Below are 14,956 nucleotides of genomic sequence, written 5' to 3' on the forward strand. Positions count from 1 at the left end.
GGGGAGGCTGGGAAAGAGGTGGGGAGACAGGTCAGCCCTCAGCAGGTGCAGAGTGGAGACAGTGGTGTTGTGTAAATGAGAGTAGAACCACAGCCTATACTATACAACAGAGTATGCAGCCCTCCTGAAGATGGTCAGGTTAAACAAGAGACTGCAAACCTGAACATCAATGGTTACAGATCCCAAAGTGCTGCTTTTCCTTTGCCATCCTTTCTTGGCTCCACCTCCTCCTCCTCCTCCTCCTCCTCCTCCTCCACCTCCTCCTCCTCCTCCTCCTCCTCCTCTTCCTCTTCCTCCTCCTCCTCCTCTTCCTCCTCCCTCCTCCTCTTCCTCCTCTTCCTCCTCCTCTTCCTCCTCCTCTTCCTCTTCCTCCTCTTCCTCCTCTGCCTCTTCCTCCTCTTCCTCCTCCTCCGCCTCCTCCTCCACCTCCTCCTCTGCCTCCTCCTCCTCTTCTTCCTCCTCCTCTCTCTTCTTTCTCTTCCTTCTCCTTCTCTATCTCCTCCCCCTTCCTCCTTTTTCTTCTCTTTCCCTTTGTTGCTTTTAAAACAGTTTCAGTTTGTAGCCCTGGCTGATCTGCAGTCTACCATATGTAGCCTAGACTGGCCTTAAACTCCTGGTCCTTCTGAACACTATGATCATAGGTGTAAAGCTCCATATCTGGCTTTTAGAGCCCTTTCATTCATCAACTCATGAGCCAATAGTTACTGAACACCTACTGTGTGCTGGCCTGTTTCTAGGTGTTGGGGAGTACAGCAGGGAATAAAACAAAATCATTAACTATGCAGTCTGTATTGCAAGGAGAAAAACAAACAATCCAGGGAGTATGTGAGCTGAACAGCAGTGCTCTGTGCTAGGGAGAAAACGGGGCAGGTGAGAGGGTCAAGTGATGGTTGGACAGAGACTGCTACCTAAGGAGGTGGGGAGTGGGCCAGCAATCTGCCCAGAGGAGAAGCAGGGCCCAGAAACAGGGCCAGGAACAGCTTGCTCTACTAAAAATTAAAAATAACAGACAAAAAACCAGGTAGGCAGAATTGTTCAGGACAGGGGAGCAAAGAATAGCGTATTCAAAGAGGGCTCCTTGGTCCTTCGATTTCAGAGAGAGATGGGGCAAGATAGAGAGTAAACAGAGGAGGGAATGAGGTTTCTTCAGGGGAAAGAGAAGCCATTGAGAGGTTGGCACAGAAGAATGAAGGGACCTCATTTGTTTTTCTTCTTTTTTCTTTTCTTTTCTTTTTTTTTTTTCGGAGCTGGGGACCGAACCCAGGACCTTACGCTTGCTAGGCAAGCGCCCTACCACTGAGCTAAATCCCCAACCCCAAGGGACCTCATTTGTATTTTTAAACAGTTGTTCTCATCACATGGAGTAAGGGTGGAACAGGCAGACCAATTAGAGGGTTAGGAAAAGCGGACTTGGCATTGGGAACCTGAGAGGCTGAGCTAAAAGCAGGGAGACCTCAGAAACATTTGGTTCTTTATGTGTAGTTTTCTTTTTCCTGGTTGCGGAAGAAACGTACATCCTTCTTTTAGAAGGGGATGGATAACTTTTCCTCTCTGAGCGAGAGAATTTCTAATTTGGAGAGCAGCAGGCTTGTTCTCTGAGGTCATTTCTCCCTTTATGGCATCCATGCTGAGGTCGAGTGTAGAGCAGGGCTCAGATGTACTTCATTAGGGTACGTACTGCAGAGGCCCTGCGTGGATGGCTGAAGGGATCCAGGAAGTCGGCCATAAGCTGAGATCTAATACCTGCCATGCCCAGAAGGCTTTGAAACAGGAAAATGGCTATCCCAATCACAGTTTCCAGGAGAACTCACTGTAATGAATGCTATAGCAAAGGCACGAAGCACTGCTGTGCTTTGAGCTGAAGTTCACAGAACATTTCCACTCGTCAGATCCTAGAATCTTAGCATCTGGAGAATCTCTAGTGGTCCCTTGCTGCTGTGCAAACTCCAGCCATGACTTAGTGTGATCTAGCCTGTAGTGCAGATGTGCATAGCTCATAGATTACAGAATGTCCATGGCAGTTCTTCAGAGCCCTGGCTCCTAGTCACCACCTTCCACTGACTTAAGGGTCATCTGTCTAAATAGAGACCACCTTGGCCTGCAGAGTTACAGATGAGTTTAAGTGTGGGCTGGTAAGATGGCTAAGAGTAAAGGGGTCTTGCCACCAAGCCTGATGGCCTGAGTTCAGTACCCAGAATGTAGGTATGCAAGGACAGAACTGAACTGGCTCCTACAACTTGTCCTCTGATGCACACACGCACACACGCGCACACACACACACACACACACACACACACAGATTAATGAATATAAATATAAATAAATAAATCTTTGTATTCATCCCATTGCAGGATATCTATATTTACTTGCCTTTCTATCCTAAATAATGAATTCTTTCTTTCTGTTTTGAACCCCAGGGGTTGCCCTACTCTCAGATGTGTACCCTGAAGAAATCTTGGTTGACCTGTTGGCCAGATATGACAGTGGCAAAGACAAGCACACCCCAGAGACCAGAATGAAAGTTGGGGAGGTCCTGATGCGAATTGTCAGAGCACTAGGTGAGTTTTGCTTGTTGCTTCATTCCATTCCTCTGAAACAGGGCAGAGGACAGGTACTGCTCTGTGTACTGGAAGGCTTGTTCTATTGGCAGTCAGTGGTGGTGATGACTGCTTACACATACTCAACCTACGAGAAGATTTTTCTTTTTCTATAGCTGCTTAGTTTCCCTCCCTCAGAGCTGTGCTTTCCCGGGGTTTGCGTGATTGGGATGGATCTCAGTATGCAAGCGAAGCTGACCTGAGACACGCTGTTCAGGCAGTACTCAAGCAGGCAGGCCGCCTCATCACAACCTGCTGCCTCAGCCTCTAGAGCGCTGGGATTATAGGTGTACTCCACCACGCCCTGCTCTGAGGCCCAGTTTATAATGGACCTGAGAAGAGAAACTTCACGTCTGAGAGCAGCAAGCATACAAGGGTGAATTTCAAGCAGGCAGGGAACGTAGAAAGAACTCTTGAAGACTGTCTGCTGCGTCTGGTTGTCAGTGTGAATGTTCTCAACCAGTTCTTTAAAGGTTGTTAGGCCTGAGGTGGATGTGAGACTGGCTCAGCTGCCTTCTGCAGTGTGCCCAGGACTCCTTCACTGATGAGTGATGGCACCATGAACTGACCTGACCCGCTAACTTGAAGTTGCTCTCTGCCTAGAAGCTGAGAGCTGTGATCGTTACTCGGGCTGCAGAGCTGATTCTCCTCTCTCCTGCCTGGTGCTTCCTCATCCAGTGTCCGCATGTACAGCTGAGGATACTCATACTGTATAAGACCATATTCAAGTAATAAAATTAAAGAAGCAAGTGGTCCTAGTGACACAGGACTGTGATCCCAGCTACTGAGGAGGCTGAGGTGGGGATAGAGGGTGTCACAGTTCAAGTCCTGCCTGCTTTACAGATTAAGTTCAAGAACAACCTACCTGCCCAACTTAGTGAGACCCTATCTCAAAAGTTAAAAGAGGCATGGGGAGAGTGCTTGCCCAAATTCTGTAAAGGCCTGGGTTCAATCATATTGCCCCCACCCCCCAAAAAAACAAAGTTTAAGGAAAGCAGAAACCATAAAGGGGGCACTAGAGAGGTGGCTCAGACCACACCAGGAAGCCCTGGCTGTCCTAGAACTTGCTCTGTAGACCAAGGTGGCCTCAAACTCACAGAGTGAGATCTACCTGCCTCTGCCTCCCAAGTGCGGAGTTTAAAGGTGTGCACCACTCCTGACCAGTTGTAACTGTCTTGTTCACATCATCATCCAACACCCATAATCTGAAAATCTGAAGTCCCAAATGGTCCAAAATCGGAACTTTTTGAGTACTTGTCATGACGTTGTAAGTGGAAATGTCTATACCACAAAACTTTGTATTATTCAAAAAATGTTTTAAATAAAATTGCTTTCAGTTTATGCATGCAATGTTACTCAAAACAGAAATGAATTTTGTATTTATACTTAGGCATATTGAAGTATTGCAAAGTTCAGATAATTATGAAATCTGAACAGCTCTGATATACAACTTCTGTGTCAGTGTGCCAGTGCACAGAGGGAGTGCCTTGGAGCCCTTTACAGGAAAATAAGGCATACCTGTGTGGCACAGCAGTATCTTACTGTATTAATGTGTGGGTCCTTGCGAGCAGCAGCTTTATGAAGATGGCCTAATGAGCACCCCAGTTGCCTTGCCTGAGCCTTGTTCCCAAGTCTTCAGTGTGTAGTGGTGAGGAGGGAGCTGGGGTGTGGTGCAGTACCACCTGCTCTTGGCCTCTCCCTAGCTCCTAGGTGGTGCTGGGAAAGCAACAAGAATTCATTTCTCTTTTTAAAACTTGGGCTAGGTGTGGTAGCAGAGTGAGGCAGGTCTCTGTGAGTTCAAGGCCAACATGATCCACGTAGTAAGTTTTAGGCTAGCCAGGCCTACATAACGAGACGCTCTCAAAAATCAATCAAACAAATATAGAAGAAAACAAAAATCCCTCAGTGTAGACTATAATCAACAATGTTTGCAGTACACTGATTTTATGGTACTTGGTGTATTTACTACCACTCAAATCAAAAACACCCGATAACCCAGAAAACTTCATTTGCCCTTCCTAGTCTGCCCGCCCCAGTGATAAGTAATCTTCTATCATTTTCAGTTTGCTTTGTTTGTTCTTGAACCTCATTTTAATGATGTTAAACCCCTGTTTCTAGTGGACTGGGAGAGCCAGACACTTGTGAACTAGGTGAAATGTGGAAGAATAAAAGTGTACTTCTTTGTTGCTGTGCTCTGAGGGGCACACAGTTGTCAGGTCATCCCACTCCCAGGGATACTGAGCTTGGCCCTGGTCTTTCTGGGGGACCTCTTTGTTATAGACCCGTTAACGGCCATGGGTTAAGTAATCATGGACAATCTTATCCAAATACATTTTTGTTGTTATTGTTTCCTGGTTTGGGGCATTTTCTATTATTTCTTTTATGTTTTGAGATTATAATTGCACCATTTTTCTCTTCCCTTCCCTTTCCTCCCTCCATACTCTCCCATATACAGGGGGTTTGCTGTCTTTCAAATTTATGGCCCCATTTTCTCATTAACTGATTTTGCATGCATACATGTATATTTTTATACATGTACATTTCTAAATATCTTTTCTCAGTCTGTACAGTGTTACTTGTGTGTATGTAATGGCTGACCATCTGGTATTGGATATCAATTGGTATGCTTTTCCTTGGGAAGATGGTTTCTCCTGCTGTCGCATTCCTTCCTTGCCTGTAGTTCTGTGTGTAGGGTTGAGGCCCCAGGGTCTTCCCTGTCCACTTTGGGATGTCTATGTTTAGGAAGTCATGCTGGAGAGACTTTATGGATATAACTACTCCTACTTCTTCCTCCCCTCCCTCCTCCTCCCTTTTTAGACAAAGTCCCACTGTATAGCCCAGGTTGGCCTTAAACTTGCAATCTTCCTGCTTCCACTTCTCAGAAGCTGAATTTGAGGATTATAGATATATATCACCATACCCAGTCAGGATTTCATTTTTTAAAGGTTTTTTTTATTATTTTTAACTCTCTGTGTGTGCAAGTGTTTTGGAGTTTAGACACACTAGACTCCCGGCTAAAGTGACAGGTGGTCATGAGCCACTTGGTGTGGGTGCTGGGAACTGAACCCAGCCAGGTCCTCTGTAAGAATGGTGTGTAGTCTTAGGTAGGCAGATCTCTATGAGTTCAAGGTCAGCCTGCTCTACAGAGCTAGTTCTAGGGCAGCCAAGGCTACCAAAGAAACCCTGTCTGGAAAAACAGAAAGAGAGAGAGAGAGAGAGAGAGAGAGAGAGAGAGAGAGAGAGAGAGAGAGAGAGAGAGAGAAAGCAAGCCAGCCAGGAAGAGTGAGTGAATAGTGTGCACTCTTAACTGCTGAGCCATCTCTCCAGCCCTCCAGTTTCATTTTTTTAAGTCTGTATATTTAAACATTTTGAATTATTGATGTTTATAGTGTAGATATTTTCTTCTTCTGTTGTTAATATTTTAATTTTGTTTCCAAAACACGGTTATGTTTGGTTTGGTGTAGGTAAATTTGTCTTTCCCTTTATGATTTCTCTCTTATATAGATAGACCTTCTAAACTGTGACTATTTAAGTATGAATATATATGTATATATGCATATATATTTATCTCTCCCTTTTGATATAGAGAACATTGCGGTAGGATTTTGGCTTAGTTTGTCTTTTTAAAGAAACTATTTAAGGTTTTTTTTTTTTAACTTTTAGAAACGTAATCTTAACAAATTGTTACGTTACCAATCATCCGGAATGTTTTTCCATCTGTTTCCTCTTGTGTGGTCCAATGTTGATATTGATAGTAACCTGTGGGCTATTATGTAACATAGCATTTGTAAAGAAAAGCAACTAGGAACATGTAAGACATTAACTGGGTGTGGTGACAGGCAGTGGTAATCCCCGCGCGAGGTAGGTGGAGAGGGGAGATCTGGAGATTCAGGGTATCCTCCTCTACGTGATGGAGTTGAGACCAGTGGGGACTTCAGGATACCCTGCCTCAAAAAGTAACAAGTACCCAGCCAGCTAGACTGCCATGCCCCTTCCACAGCTATGGAAATGTCCGGGGACATCTTCATATGAGTGATGTACCTTGAATTTTCTGTTCCTCAACCTACTGGGTCCTTCTAGTGCCCACGTCAGTGCCGCGTGTCACACAGCCTGAGGTGGATTTCTAGTTATCAGGCACTCGCTCGATCATAAGAAGTGCTCACCCCTGGGCTGGAGAAGTGGCTTAGCAGATGAAAGCGTGCGCTGCTCTTCCCAAGGGCCTGAGTCCGATCCCCAGCACCGTGACCAGGCTCAGAATTGCCTATGAGCCCAGCACCAGGGGTCTGATGGCTCTGGCCCCCACAGCCCCCTGCACTTACCTGCACACCCCCACCCTCCCACACACAACTCCCCCCAGAAATGTAATTTAAAAATTAAATCTTTTAAAGAATTATTCATTTGTTTCCATAAAACATCTACAAATTCTCTTACACTTGGCAATTTCTTTACACAGCTGGCTTTGTCTGTTTTCTACCAATTGTGTTAGGGTATTTTTCATTTCAGTACGGGTTGCTGAGGATCAAAACCATGGCCTTGTGCGTTCTAGGCAGGGGCCCTACTGCTGAGATATACCCTCAAAATGTTACAGAGCTCCCTGCCTTCAGAGCCTGTGGCCACCTTGAAGTAACTCTGTGCTTTACCCTTGTCTTCCTTCTGACCTCTTTGATGACCAGTAGCTGAACTACTAAATGCCACCTGTGTTTAGGGGATGTTTCAATTCATGTCCCTTGCAAACATTTATTTCTCATCATAAGGAATGGGTAAAAATAAGGTGGTTTTTTTTTTTTTTTTTTTATTGCTGTTGTTGCTTTGCTTTTTAAAATTTGGTTGAATTTTGGGGTTGAACCCGGGACTTCACACACACCAAGCACACTCACTTGACCACTGAGTCACACTCATCAGACGTTGCTTTTTATTTGTATGTGGCTTCTTTTTAAGCTTGGGTCACAAATCTTTGATGCAAAACTATTAACAATTCTGTCTGTAGCTTTATCTAACCACTCTCTGAATTAATTTAGGTTTTTTTTTTTTTTGTTTTTTTTTTTCCGGAGCTGGGGACCCGAACCCAGGGCCTTGCGCTTGCTAGGCAAGCGCTCTACCACTGAGCCAAATCCCCAACCCCAATTTAGTTTTTTATCAAGTTTGAAACCACAAATTCCTCATTGTCTGTCTTTTCTAATATTCAGAATTCTTTATCTTGAAATTTTTTCCCACCTATTCCATCTTGGGAAGGAGGACATGCTAGTTCAGTCCAGAGACATTTACTGAAGAGGGTGTGACTGTCCTCTTAGAACTGAGGACCCTGAAGCAGGGAGTCAGGAGTTCTAGGCCAGCCTGGGCTACATAGCAGCAAGGCCCTGCGGGCAGGAGGCAGGAAGAGCGACAGAGACAGGCAGACGTGTAGCCACTTAATGGGACATCTGTGCACTGCTGGGAGTTGCACTGAGAGCTTTGAGTTCAGCTAGAGGTGACAGGAAGCGGTGGGGAGAGAGCTGCCCCGGCACCGTGTACCCGACCGACAGTGATAGTGTGCGCAGTTGCTGTTGCTCTCTTGGTTTGTTTTGTCTGTAGCACAGCATGGCTGGTCAGTCTGGGAAAGCAACTTTGCTATGGTTCAGAGATTTCTCCCCTCGTAGCAGAGGTGGAAGGTGGGAAGAAGTGTAAGTAATATGTCACCAGGCCAGGTGCTCAGAAAGTGTAAGTAATATGTCACCAGGCCAGGTGCTCAGACCGCAGCTGTGCTAAACCAGGGACACATTTGAATCCACCTGATTTTGTTTCTTTGTTTTTGTTTTTGTTTTTTTGTTTTTCAAACCAAGTTGGCCTCAAGCTCAAAAGTTTTCGGACCTGAGTTTTGTTCCCTGAACCCATATAAATCAGATGTGATGTGTGTCTGTAACACTGGCACTCCAACAGGAAGATGAAGGGGACACAGGCGCTCCCTGGAGGCTCCCAGGCCGGCCAGCCTGCCTCACTCAGTGGCAAACAAGAGAGTCTCTAACACCTCAAGTGGTCCTGTGACCTCCACACAGGCACCCTGACATGCATGCCTCACCACACACACACACACACACACACACACACACACACACACACACACACACACACACACTCACAGAAACCTGCCAAGTGTGATCTGGTCAGCATGGGGGTGGCTCAGCTCCAAGCCTTTATACTAATATATTTTTGAGAACAGTATTGTGATCAGAGCTAAAGGCTGAAGCCCAGACTAATTTATTACTTTATTTTAAAATATATAAATAGACTGTTCTCATCGCCCAATTACACAGTAGCATGAGGTCGTTTCAGATCATTTTTTAAAGTATTTGAAAGTATGAAAAACAAAACTCTCACCCGTCATTTCCAACTACAAGTAACCACTCTTGGTTTACTATGCTAAGGACTAGACCTAAGCTTCCTTTCTCTCTTTTTTTCTTTTTTTCTTTCTTAGATTTATTTATTTAACGTATGTGAGTACACTGTCACCTTCTTCAGACACATCAGAAATGGGCATTGGATCTCATTACAGATGCTTGTAAGCCACTATGTAGTTGCTGGGAATTGAATTCAGGAAGAGCAGTCAGTGCTCATAACCACTGAGCCATCTCTCCAGCCCCTAGACCTAGGGTTTCATGCGTGCATGATTTATACCATTGAGCTACAGGGCCAGCCTTCAGGTTAGGTTTTAATAATTTTTTCTCAAAATTTATTTATACATATATTCTTGTTTTCATCTAACATTATTCCTGAGTACTTTTCTTCTTTCGTTTTATTTATTCTGTGGTGTATTTTTCTGTGTATCTCTGTGTTTTTCTGTGTTTACACCTGTGTGTGTATGTCTGTCTGTCTGTGTGTCTGTGTCTGTGTCTGTGTGTATGTGTAGGTCAGAGGGCAGCATGCAGTAGTTCTCTTCTTTCAGCATGAAGGTCCTAAAATTGTCACGTAGCAACAAGGGCCTTTACTTTCAGAGTCACCACTGAAGGTTGTTTTCTTTCTTTCTCCCTTACTTCCTGTCTTGCTCTTTCTCATTCTCTTTTCTTTTCTTTTTAATGGGTCTTGAGATGTTGCCAAGGCTAGCCCTGAACTCTCAGCTCAAACTATCCCCTTCCAGTTCATGAGTACCTTTCTTTTTTTTTTTTTAATTTTTTATTGGTTATTTTGTTTATTTACATTTCAAATGTTATTCCCCTTCCCCCATGAGTACCTTTCTATATCAATACCTTCCTAAAAATACAGTGGTTAACAGTTGTGTTATAATCAATGACCTGAGTAGGCTGTGATTTAATTTAGGTGTCTTTTAGGAAGATATTCTCTAACTAGGCTGATGCTAGTTTCTTTCTGATTATGAGGAGAATGCTGCTGATTTTTCTATTCACTCCCTCTGCTGAACCTTTGATTCCTTTCTTAGAATTGGTTCCTAGGGGAGAAATGATTAAGTTAGAGTACATGTGTGCTTCTAAGACTCTTCATTTTTAGGGCAAGTTTTTCTTCAGAAATGTGCATTTTGATAACAAATAAGACTGCCAATGTCTCTCAGATGAAAAGTCTTCCATGACTTCTAACTAAACCCAGCCATTCGTCTTCCACTGTGTGTGCCTTTGCTCGACAGTGAACCAGGGAACAAGGAATGCGTGACTCAGTGAGAGCCTCTTGCTAGACCAGCTATAGTCTGGTAGAGTCACCATGAAGCAGAAAGAATAGCACTTCTTAATTATTTTTAGAGGTAGAACATAGTCTTCTAATCAGCAGGCTCAGACAGGTTTCTGTTTGCAGCATCAGACTTCTAAAGAGAGCGGAAGGCCTTAGCCACGCTGCTCCATCTGGAGTTTGCCTGTAGGACATCAGGAATCCAGATTTGAATGAGGGTGGGGCAGAGGAGTCAATCATGGATCTTTGTTGGCATATGCCATGGCAGGTGGAATTACCCAGAATCCTGAGGCAAAACCATGTCTTCTCTCAGCATACTCTATTCCAGAGAAGGGTGGGTCTGTGCTTTAGGGTGTATTTCTAACTGTTGAAACTTGCAAAACTCCCTCTCAACCCCTTTCCATGCTGCCAGTTTGGATCTCATGTTTAAGGCTAGCAATCACTGTGCCCCTCAAAGATCACCCAAGTGATGAGCAGCCTAGGACTCATGTCTCTCCCAGCCCGACCAGCTCCATGTTAAAGCCCATAATCTGCTTTTAGAAAACCTATAATCTGTCCGGAGACTATTCAGTCTCAGATCCTGCTCTGACAACCCATCTTCCAGACAATTATAGAACACAAAGGAAAACTGAACATAGTCAGCCTTCATATCCATGCGTTAAGTTTTTCTTAATTCAACCAACCATAGATTGAAGATATTTTTAAAATCGTTTGTGTTGGGGATTTAGCTCAGTGGTAGAGCGCTTGCCTAGGAAGCGCAAGGCCCTGGGTTCGGTCCCCAACTCCGAAAAAAAGAACCAAAAAAAAAAAAAAAAAAAAAAAAAAAAATCGTTTGTGCACCAAATGTGTATACAAACCACAATAATCCTGAAAGTAAAATAGAAGAGCTATTTATATAGCATTTATGTTACAGTAGATACTATGAGCCATCTAGAGATGATCTAATGTCTCTGGGAAGCTATGTGTAGGTTTTATAAGGGGCTTTCTCTCCTGCAGAGTTTAGTATTTGCCAGTGGATCCTGAGAGGAGTCCCTCACAGACCCTGAGTAACCGCTGTAATTGGATTTGTCTAACAGGCTCTGATGAGTTTCAGTTGGGTTAGCCTGATAATTAAGAGGAGGGAATGACTATTAAATAGCTACATACTATTTTACAGAATGATGTCACAGTTCACACCATCCATTCAGCTAAAATTGTGACCTTCTTTCAAAGTGAAAGTTATTTTATCATTTGCTTTGATTGCAAAGAGTAAAAGTGTCTTGTTTTAAGAAATCTGAAGCTGAGTGTGTTAGCACACCTTTAATTCCAGCACTGGGAAGAGGCCAGCCTGGTCTACATAATGAGTTCCAGGACAGCTAGAGCTGTATAGACCCTGACTAAAACAGCAAACAAACTGAGAGCGAGGAGAGAGACAGAGACAGAGGACAGAGACACACACGGGTAGTGGGGTGGAGGGGGAGAGGGAGAGGGAGAGAAAGAGAGATATGAAATATGAATCAGAAGCTAGAGAGATGGCTCAGTAGTTAAGAGCACTGGTTTTTCCACAGGACCTGAGTTTTATTGGCGCCCCATTGTCAGCTAATAATTCTGCAACTCCAGTTCCAGTTGATCCAAGACTCTTTTTTTTTTTTTTTTTGGTTTTTTTTTTTGGAGCTGGGGTTCGAACCCAGGGCCTTGCGCTTCCTAGGAAAGCGCTCTACCCCTGGGCTAAATCCCCAACCCCGATCCAAGACTCTTATGTTGCCTCTGTGGGCACTGCATGCATACACACCTATGTGAAGACAAACTGTGATGAGTATACACAGTAAATAAAAATAAGTAAAGTCTAAAATTTTAAAGAGAAATAAAAGACAGGCATAGGGACACAGGTTTAATGCCGGTGCTTGGGAGGCAGAAGCAGGTGGATCTTGGTGTGGTTGAGGCCAGCCTGGGCTACAGAGCAAGTTTAGGCCAGATAGAGCAATATGGGGAGATCCTGTCTTAAAAAGGGGAGCTCCCATCTCAAAAAAAGAAAGAAAAGAAAGATATAGCCAAATGGAAGAGTGCTTGCTTAGCTTGTGGGAGGTTTCAGGTTTATTTCCAATACAAAACAACAACAAACCCAAAAAACCAAAAAGCAACTCTAGCACTAATACATTTGACCTTAACTGACCTGTATTGACTATGCAAGGATGGTAAAGTAAATCCCCTTTAGAAGGTTGTTGCTAATGAAAGGCTCAGCGCCTGACATCATGTTGATGAGTGGTAGTAGGTAGGAATCTTACTGTTAGATGCCTGACAGACACATACATGCTGTGACATGCACATGTATGCACATGTGCACATAAATACATTTAGATGTAAATAATGTTAAGGAGTTGAGTGTTGTCTCTGCAGTGCTGTGTTTGTTGAGCCCAAGGCTCAAATAAGTTTTCTGTTGTTCTGCTGCGTGCACTAGCGCACGCGCGCGCACACACACACACACACGCACACATGCACACACACACATACACATAGACTCACGCACCATGATGGTAGTCTAATCAGGTAGCTTATCCAGTTACCTTTGCACTTTTTTTATACATTTTTAAAAATAACACGCTCTTCCTAATATAGCCTAGACTGGCATCATCCTCCTGTCTTGGCGTCCTACATGGCGGGCTTGTGGATATTACAATTACACCTGGCACTGAGTTTGGGTTTTAATTGTCTTTTCTTTAAATAGTAATGCATAATAAGATTGATTATGATTTTTCAGACTTTGCTTCTATTATCTAAGGGATTTTCATAATTGATTTCCTAATGCTAAGCTATTGGATTCCTTGATATACCCACTTATCACTCTGAAGTACAGGTTGGGGTTGGGGATTTAGCTCAGTGGTAAAGCGCTTGCCTAGCAAGCGCAAGGCCCTGGGTTCAGTCCCCAGGAAAAAAGACTTAAAATTCACTATGGTGGCTTCTGTTTCAGCCTTTCAAGTTCTAGGTATTTGCTGCCATGATTAGCTGAAAGGTCTAACATTTCTTTTGTAGATATAGGACAACTCAGATTTTCTTTTCTTTTTAAGTCAATTTTATTGGTTAATGTCTTTTAAGCAGTTTCTCTATTATCTAAGTTACTGAATTCACTATAAAATGGTTTAGTGTTCCCTCATCATTTTGATGTTTATAGGCTTAGTCATGTTCCCTTGCTTTGTCTTCCATGTTGGTAATTTGAACGTTCTGTTTGTCCTTCAGCAGGTGCAGTCTAGCTAGAGGTTTACTAATTGTGTGCAGCTTCCTTTTCAGAGAGGCAGTTTTTCAGTCTCGTTCATTTCTCCAATTGTTTTTTGGCTTTTTGGTTTATTGGTTTCTGTCTTTTATATCGATTTTATCCTATTTGAATAATTTATTATCAGAAAACAAATTACCTAGAAACATGATTAATTAAAGTGGCAAATATTATACCCTAGTTTCCGTAGAGTAAGAGTCCAGGCAGTGCCTCTCCTAAGGCTGTGGTCAAGAAAGCCAAACTGTAGAGTCATCTGAAGAATTAGCTGAAGACAGAACCAGTTTCAGTTTGACTCATTTTGTTAATGGTATTTGGTTTTTAGGCCGTTGGTGCGCATAACCTCAGCTGATGTAGACCAGGCTGGCACTGAACTTATTATATAGCTGAGACTGTCATTATTATTTTTTAGAAAATATGTATTTTTATTGAGAGAGAGAGAGAGAGAGAGAGAGAGAGAGAGAGAGAGAGAGAGAGTGAGTTGTGTACATGTGAATGCAGGTTCTTTCAGAAGTCAGAAGAAGGCATCAGATCCACTGGAGTTACAAGCAATTGTTAGAACAACTAGTGTGTGTGCCGGTAACTGAACTCAGGTCCTCTGAAAAAGCAGTATAAGCTCTTAACTGCTGAGTCATTCTTCAGCCCGTTTTTATTATTCTTAATTTCTACTCTTGGCTTTCTGTGGCGTATAGTGTTGGGCACTTGGGGGCTATGAAGCTAGATAGAGATGGGGTGCCAGACTACAGAGGATCTTGAAAGTTGGGCAGGATAATTTGGACTTGATGTAGTTGGTGGGCATTTGGGAAACAACATGATGTCAGGGTGGATGTGGTCGTCAGGGGAATGAGGGATGGATGAAAAGGGAGAGCTTGGAGTCGGATAGTCTGGAGGCTGTGGGTGTTTTTTGTCATAAAGAGCTCAGGGTTTGACTATAGGCATGTGTCGAGAATTAATTTTTAAAATCGCTACTATAGCAGTTCAGAGGAAGAGCTGAGATGCTGCATGTTTTGCATTAAAATCTAGTGGATACAATTTTACCACTCATCTAGCAACTGTTGTTTTCAGAAGACATTGAAAGACTCAGATGAGCCTGGCATGGTGGTGCACACCTTTAATCCCAGCATCCAGGTGGCAGAAACAGGCAGATCTCTGAGTTCCAGCCAAGTCTTTTACACAGAGAAACTGTCTCCAAAAAAATGAGAAAGTCTTAAATGAAATGGCATATATGAAACTATCTACCATAGATGGATATCACTGTAGAGATGCATTTATCCCTGCATTTATCTGAGAGTGGGAATTTCAGATACCTAAGTAGAGAGGTTAACCCATCTACTGAGGCAGCCATTGGGCACATGAATAAGAATTTGATGTATGTGGGACTTAATGTTGGGCTGCCTGTATTAGTGGTGTGCATTGTGACATGTGCCATGATGCCTTGGGTTTCTTTCTTGGCTCTTGACATGAAGTG

General features: G+C 43.5%; 1 protein-coding gene across 1 annotated transcript in view; it reads left to right on the forward strand.

Moving 5' to 3' along the window:
- The window catches only part of Tango6 (transport and golgi organization 6 homolog), a 180,310-nt gene that overhangs the window by 98,900 nt on the left and 66,454 nt on the right, over nt 1-14,956 (forward strand). The window contains exon 15 of the mRNA XM_032887797.1: nt 2,418-2,558. Coding sequence (XP_032743688.1) covers nt 2,418-2,558 — 141 coding nt within the window. The remainder of the gene's footprint in view (nt 1-2,417; nt 2,559-14,956) is intronic.

The sequence above is a fragment of the Rattus rattus genome, chromosome 17, assembly GCF_011064425.1.
Source record: "Rattus rattus isolate New Zealand chromosome 17, Rrattus_CSIRO_v1, whole genome shotgun sequence".
In the NCBI taxonomy this organism is placed as follows: domain Eukaryota; kingdom Metazoa; phylum Chordata; class Mammalia; order Rodentia; family Muridae; genus Rattus; species Rattus rattus.